At 35.7% G+C, this 8,242-nt stretch overlaps 1 protein-coding gene across 1 annotated transcript; it reads left to right on the forward strand.

Annotated features, from left to right (window-relative positions):
• The first annotated feature begins 1,089 nt into the window (after positions 1-1,089).
• Positions 1,090-7,894, forward strand: arl3l2 (ADP ribosylation factor like GTPase 3, like 2). The gene is made up of 6 exons (XM_058798223.1): positions 1,090-1,207; positions 2,639-2,782; positions 5,471-5,587; positions 5,679-5,729; positions 7,426-7,611; positions 7,847-7,894. The coding sequence occupies exons 1-6, from the start codon at positions 1,190-1,192 to the stop codon at positions 7,892-7,894; spliced, it is 564 nt and encodes a 187-aa protein (XP_058654206.1). The 5' UTR covers positions 1,090-1,189.
• Positions 7,895-8,242: the final 348 nt, after the last annotated feature.

Below are 8,242 nucleotides of genomic sequence, written 5' to 3' on the forward strand. Positions count from 1 at the left end.
AAAAAAAAAATAATAATAATATATATATATATATATATATATTATCATATGTTTTGACAATAAAATAATGTTCAGATTTATATACTTCCCTGACCAGTTTTTAGCAGCAATTTACCAGTAGGCCTAAGTTTATATATAGCCTAGAGAGAGAGAGAGAGAGAGAGAGTAAAGTGAGGGCAGCGATTTTTGACAGATATATTAGCCTACTATTTGTATTGCCATAGTTTAACTACAAAAATCAAACTAATATAATGAAACTATGGTAAATTTGTGGTTACTGAAGTTTTACTACAAATAGCATATGGTTACTATAGTGAGATAATAATAAATTTGTGGATACTGTGATTTTACTGCAAATACCATAGTTCTGGTTACTATAGTAAAAACATGGTTAATTTTCCAAAGGGCTTTAATGAGTTTACAGGTCTATGGTTAACACATGCCTTTTTAGAGCGCTTTTAGCTGTGCGTGCAGTAGCGCGGATGTTTACATTAGTTTAGTGGGGAAGACCCTGAGGTTGCCAGATTTGCATTAAGAAATCAGCCAAATGTCCATTCAAAGCTAGGCGGAAAACTGCAGGCTTAGAAATACTGTAACATTTACTGTACTGTAACGATTTCATGGATAGAGGACTATTTTGGAAGCAACAGTTTGAAGTTAAAAATGATGTATTTAAAAAAGATGTTAATTGATAGACTGGAGTTGTGTGGATTACTTGTGGATTATTGTGATGTTTTTATCTGTTGTTTGGACTCTCATTCTGATGGCACCCATTCACTGCTAAATTTCTCATTTCATTTTTTTTTTTAAATTTCTCATTTCATCATTTCTCAAAACTCATCTACTTTAAACCTGTAGTAACAGTACTGGTTAGCAGGGTTAGTAAGTCACTGTGATTCCCCTCAGCACCTACAGCTAGAGATAATTCTGGTAAAGTCTCAGTGGGGGTGGGAAGGAGAGAGACACTAATTCCGTCTTTCCTAATCCTCCATTCTGCAAGTCTTCTACGCTCATTGACAGAGTCCAGAACAACACAAGCTAACAATTTTATCTCTCTATCACACTCACAAACCCCTAAATATGGCAGAGGGATTATCAGCACAGTGGTAATCGTGATTTAAATACGCATCCATAAACCTGCGGAGACAACGGGAGAATGTAAGGCAACCAGGACGGGACAGAAGTCAAAATGGGTGAAGCGCCAAAGGTACGTTTGTCACTTTCTCTGTGTTAGTATCACCACCCAGTACATTTGTGATCAGAAAGCCCAGAATAAACTATTCAATAATTGTCAATAACAGCCTAGATAAAGTCATTTACACATTAATTTAATGGACATGCAATTATATATTTGAAATGTAAGTTAATTTGGATTCAGTGCCTGCCAAATGCATAAACATAAACATAGTATGTTCAGTAATCTGGATCAATTCTGTATGTTTTAGGTGTGAGCACACTCTATGATCTGGGATGATTAGTATTGTCTTATAGAAAGAAAGGGGCATAAGCAATCAGAGATAGGTCACGTGACCCAGATAAATCTCATTACAATAAGCCTTAACCACATGAATGGAGCCTGGCAGACTGATCTGTGCATTACCCTGAGAAACTGCATCTGATAACGGTGCAATAGTCAACTATTTTACTGCTAATTTAAACTGCAGCTTTCTTAAATACATGCTTCATGTGCTAGAGGAAATTTACCAAGGCAAAGCACCATTAGCTTAATCTGTTCACCTCAGAATGAGGCTTAATCTGTGCTTGAGAAAATACCCCTGCATGCTAGTTTCCTTACTGCTTAAAGAAGTAGAACATTAGTGTTAATGCAGGCAATTTTGCATTTGATTTAACATTTTTATTACACAAGCATCACTACTATTACTCATACGGGGGGCTATGGATTTAAATAAACCAGTGCTATTTTAGTATAATTAAGACTCTTTATATTATATTATTTTTGTTCAGGTTTTAGTAAATTTGTTGCGTTTTATCATTTTTATTAATTCATTTTTTTTTTTTTATGGTCTACATAGCATTTATCAATTTTATCTGTCAATTTTTAAAATTTTTGAAATAAAACAAAAAACAAGCTGAAATAAAACAACTTGTTTTTAACAAGTCTAATTTTTAAATGTTATTTCAGTTAAATGTCAACATTTGAAGAATTTAACCCTTTACCTCTAAATAAATAAATCATCAAACCATACTATATAAGCAATTACAATACATTTACATTTTTGGCTGGCAAATGCTGACATATTGACCCAGCTATGAATTTTTGGTTCTCAGAACGTTCCAGAAATGTTAGTTTGTGGTTATAAGTAATAAAATATATTAAGAAGTGTTGCTAAAAAGTAGCAACATAACAAATATCATTAATAAACCATGGTGCTATAGCAAAGATAACTGAAATGTAAACCTCGAATGCAATGTAATTTGCTTTGAATAAAAGTCAAATGCAAAAACATGAATGTAAGAATATTCCTGAAATATTTGAAACACATATATGGTAAAAAGTAATAAAAATAACAAAATTGAATCAGGTTCAAAACATTTCCTGTTCTTGTTGGCAAAAAGTAAACATTTTAACAATATAAACTCAGTATGCTTGAATAATGTGAGTGTTTGTTCTTTTTAGGGTTTGCTCTCTGTGATGCAGAAGCTGAAGGGATCCACAGAGCTGGAGCTCAGGATAGTTCTGTTGGGTCTGGACAACGCTGGTAAAACCACACTGCTCAAGTGTCTCGCTTCGGAGGACGTGAACACCATCACACCAACACAGGCGAGTCTAAACACACAAAACCAGCCCTGCTGTCTGCTGAAAAGCCCAACATAAACCTGCAGGTTTAGTCTTGTGAAGATGGTCCAGTTTGTGGCTTATCCTGACCAAGAACTGCTCACTTAGACAAGAAGAAACCATCTGACTGGCATGAAGTTTTGAAACTACAGTATCCTAAATGAACCTCATAAGTGAGTGATCTGGAACACTTCTTAAAAATAAAGGTTCCAAAAGGGGACACTCACAGCAACGCCATAGAAGAACCATTTTTGGTTCTCCGAAGAACCTTCAAGCTACCATTTTTTTTCTTAGTGTGATCATTAGTTATTTCATAATAAAGCAATATTTGGAAACACTTTGTTTTAAGCAGAGCCATAGAGAGACAGAGTTGCGACAACGGAAGTTCAAAACGCATGATCGTCACGTGATTCGTGTAGAACTCAATAGTTCCAGGAAGTTAATAGCGGGCAATTGGAATGCAATGAGTTAGAGAGACAGAACTGCGATTTTTGGTAATTAGTATACAATAAAATAATTTATTTACATTATTTATAAAATAATGTATACGTAGTATATGTAGCTGTATCAGTGTTGCTTTTAAAAGATAAAATCCGCTAATATTTGAGGATTAATGTGGTCCGCTATCCTTACCTGCCATGTTAACATATTTCAGGCTGACGTTACCATAGTAAAAGCCCATGTTTGCTATATAAACGACATCATGGTCTTTTACCAAGGTAACTTCAGCCTCTCTGTATAAATATAATCATGTGTGTGTGTGTGTGTGTGTGTGTGTGTGTGTGTTTTCACACAACTTGTATGTAAGTCAAGTGCAATCACATATTAATGTTCATTGTCGTTTTATTAATCTCATGGTAAATGTTAAGTTTGTTGTCTTTGAAAATTCATTCCAAATAATAGAAGATATTTTAAGATTAAGTGGGAATTAATCTCTTTTAATGTTTTTGATTCTTGTGCACCCCTCCATTATTAATATATAAATATATATTTGTAGTATATTCAAATTTAAAATAACTGAAAACATTTTTACACATTTAATCATATGTTTTATGTATGTTAACTTTTGTTATGCACTTATTTACATACTATAAAGCATGCTGTCCTTGAACAGTCTCCACTATAGTTTGCTGTGCTGCATGGGAGCGCTCCAGTCACTCACAGAAAGGAGTGTGAATGTATGGTTTCCCTACTGACATGGAGAGGAGAAAAAATGATGCATCAAGTTTTGTTCAATTCACATTTATTTCTATAGCACTTTTTATTATAAACATTGTTTCAAAGCAGCTTAACGGAAAATGAATGTTTCTACATTACAAATAAGAGTTCTGTTAACAGGTGTAACTGTGTCAAAGTAATGTTCATATGGCAGACATGTTCTAAAAGTAGGCTATACAAATCATGCAGTTAAGTAATGTCATGTATTCAGAAACAACGGACAAATTAAAGCAATGGTTACATGATTTGATCATGTTGATTACAATGAAAGGAAAATTGATCAGTTTTGTATGTTTGTTCAGATTCAGAGTCAGCTTCATCTGAAGTCCTCTTAAGGGCTGGCGTCATCTCTTCACAGGTGCTGGTCATCTGAAGTCTTCATAAGAGGCTGGATATAGTAAGCAGGAGCAATCTATAGATTACGCCAACAAAATATGATGTAATCATACTTGGGAACTGGCACTTTTTCACAAAGAACAGGGAAAGACTTGCCAAACCCAGTGAAGAGACTCATTGTGAGGGTGATATCTCATTACAGGTCTTCAGGTGGTTCTTGTTAGAGCCAGATAGAGAAGGAGAAAAACACAGGAGAAATGGTTAAGTGATGCTCCATCACATTTCAGTCCTGTGGCATCTGCTCCTTCAACACAGTAGCTAAGACTTTTAAGTATAAAATACAGTAATACAGTACAGGTTTATTGTGATTACTTCTATAAAATAATAGTGGTAGGCCTATATAATACATTTTTGGAAATTTAGCCTAGCATGATTCTGAAATGAAAATTGCTCGCCTATTTTAAACTTTTTTTATTCTCACTTAGGTCCATGAGCATCCTTTGCAATAAATTTAAATTTAACTTCCCAGCAGCAGAAATCACGTTTAAAAGCCTTAATTACTCTGAAAATGCCTGAAGAGAATGAATAACATCCCGTAAATCTACTAATTAAGTGAGGAATAATCTAATAATAATCTGTTTTAATGCACAAGGTAATTTGATTAGCTGTGCTGATAATATACAATTTTGTCCTATAAATGTCTTACCTTTTAAAAGTTCATCACAGCGGTCTCTTCTGTTGCATCTCTACGGCGGCGATAGTGTGAGCGCGAACTTCCGGGAACTATCGAGCGGCTCCACGATCCGCCATTGCTGAAAAAAAAGGTCCATTGGAGTCAACGGAGTTGTCGCAACTCTCTCTCTCTATGGCTCTGGTTTTAAGGTGTCCTTGTTACACGTTACATGCCAAAACCTAATCCTAACCCTAACCATATAGAAAGTACATGTAGTTAATTAATATCACTCAGTACTTAAATATATAATTACACTGTAACAAGGACACCTTAAAATGAAATGTAAGCCAATATTTAAGTGTTACCAATACTCTTGTATCAAATTACATATTTACAAGTTAATTACAAGTTGTTTTGTGCGATGTTGACCAGTAAGATGTTTCCAGGGCTTTAACATCAAAAGCGTGGCCTCTCATGGGATGAAACTGAACGTGTGGGACATCGGCGGACAAAGAAAGATCCGTCCTTTTTGGAAAAAATACCTAGAAAACACAGATTTATTGGTAAGAAGCGACTGCATACACAATACAAATTTTCTGTGTCAACTGTCACAATTTGCTAACAAACAAGAGATGTTTGTTGGTTCATCCGTAGGTTTACGTCATAGACAGTGCTGACAAGAAGCGGTTTGAGGAAACAGGATTGGTAAGGCGGGAAATCATATGCAAATACAATTCCTAGAATCTTCCCACAGTACAAAGGTTGTTTGTTTGTTTGTTACATGTTAGCGGTGAACTGTGTAAAATTACACAGTAAAACATGGTACAGCATAGCCTACAGTGGGGTCCAAAAGATTGAATTCTTATTGAAAAGCTGCAATTTCTGTCTTTTAAACCTATAAATAAACATACAATTTTAGGATCTTGTACATTTTAAAGCAAAATAAGTTTAATCTATTTATCCATCTACAACCCGAATTCCTGAAATGTTGGGATGTTTTTTTTTTTTATTTGAATAAAATGAAAACTAAAAGATTTTCAAATCACATGAGCCAATACTTTATTCACAATAGAACATAGAGAACATAACAAATGTTTAAACTGAGAAATTTTACACTTTTATCTACTAAATGAGCTCATTTCAAATTTGATGCCTGCTACAGGTCTAAAAAAAGTTGGCACGGGGGCAACAAAGGGCTGAAAAAGCAAGAAAGTTTGAAAAGATTCAGCTGAGAGAACATCTAGCAACTAATTAAGTTAATTGACATCAGGTCTGTAACATGATTAGCTATAAAAGGGAGTCTCTCAGAAGAAAAGATGGGCAGAGGCTCTCCAATCTGTGAAAGAGTGCGTAAAAAGATTGTGGAATACTTTAAAAACTTCAAATTGTAAAGATTTTGCAAATCTCATCATCTACAGTGCATATCATCATCAAAAGATTCAGAGAAACTGGAGATGTCTCTTTGCGTAAGGGACAAGGCCAAGACCTTTGTTGGATGCCCTCTCAGATGACACTGCATCACTCATCAGCATGATTCTGTCATTGACATTACTAAATGGGCCCAGGAATACTTTCAGAAACCACTGTCGGTAAACACAATCCGCCGTGCCATCTGCAGATGCCAACTAAAGCTCTATCATGCAAAAAGGAAGCCAAATGTGAACATGGTCCAGAAGCACCGTCGTGTCCTGTGGACCAAGGCTCATTTAAAATGGACTGTTTCAAAGTGGAAAAGTGTTCTATGGTCAGACGAGTCCAAATTTGACATTCTTGTTGGAAATCACAGACGCCATGTCCTCCGGGCTGAAAAGGAGGGAGAACTTCCAGCGTGTTATCAGCATTCAGTTCAAAAGCCAGCATCTTTGATGGTATGGGGGTGCATAAGTGCATGCAGTATGGGCAGCTTACATGTTTTGGAAGGCACTATGAATGCTGAAAGGTATATAAACGTTTTAGAGCTGTAGCAGCAACATATGCTGTAGCAGGCATCAAATTTGAAATGAGCTCATTTTGTGCATAAAATTGTAACATTTCTCAGTTTAAACATTTGTTATGTTATCTATGTTCTATTGTGAATAAAATATTGGCTCATGTGATTTGGAATTCTTTTAGATTTCATTTTATTCAAATTTAAAAAACGTCCCAACATGTCGGGAATTCGGGTTGTATCTATCTATCTATCTATCTATCTATCTATCTATCTATCTATCTGTGGTGCTTCAGTCACGAAAAGCTGTAAACAGCTTGTCAACAACACATCACCTAATGTTATTACATTTACCTTAGGAAAGTTAATATATTCAAATTAGAAGACAGAATGGCAGCATTTGACTACAGACTTGTGGAGGCTACTGGATATTGTGACCTAAATTTGAATGCTGGTGTTCCATGCATGCTGTAGGAGCTGTCAGAGCTGATAGATGAGGAAAACCTCACAGGCGTTCCCATCCTCATCTTTGCGAATAAGCAGGATCTGGGTACGGCGTCTCCGGCCAGCGAGATCGCTGAGGGTTTGAACCTGCACACATACAGAGACCGAGTCTGGCAGATCCAGGCCTGCTCGGCGGTCACAGGAGAGGGTGTACAGGTGACTGCTCAGATATAATCAACTAACTACTAGAAAATAACTAGTGTTACAGTGGTGGCCAAAATTATTAGAACACAAGTATTTTCACCTGCTAAGAAATAGCAGGTGAAAATACTAGTGTTCTAATAATTTTGGCCATCACTGTATATCTAATTACATTATAGCAGTCTGAGGGGTTAAAACTGCATACCAGCCATCATCTAAATCTTCCTACATTTTCTCGGTGTATTTTCAGGATGGTATGAATTGGATCTGTAACAACCTCGTCAACAGGAAGAAATGAACCTTTCTGCCGTACAACACCTTGTGAGCTGAACAAGCATATAACAACACCCTTGCAGTAACCACATGATTTCCATGTAATCAGTACAATAAGGTCAAAGTGCTCCAAAGGTGTTTGCATTTTCCTTTAAATATATTGTTTGTATGTTTGTTTGTAAAAGAGTAATTGGTTTTATTTTTAAACATTTGCCTTTAGTGTCTCAGTTTAGTATGTCACTGATTTTAAATTTCACAATTAGCCTCCTGAGTGTATGAACTAGAGACTGACTTTAGAAAAGCAATTAGAAATGGGGTGCATTCTATCGACAGACATCTCTCACAAACAATAATTGCAAACTATTTTGTTTGA

Source organism: Onychostoma macrolepis, chromosome 14 (genome assembly GCF_012432095.1).
Source record: "Onychostoma macrolepis isolate SWU-2019 chromosome 14, ASM1243209v1, whole genome shotgun sequence".
Lineage (NCBI taxonomy): Eukaryota > Metazoa > Chordata > Actinopteri > Cypriniformes > Cyprinidae > Onychostoma > Onychostoma macrolepis.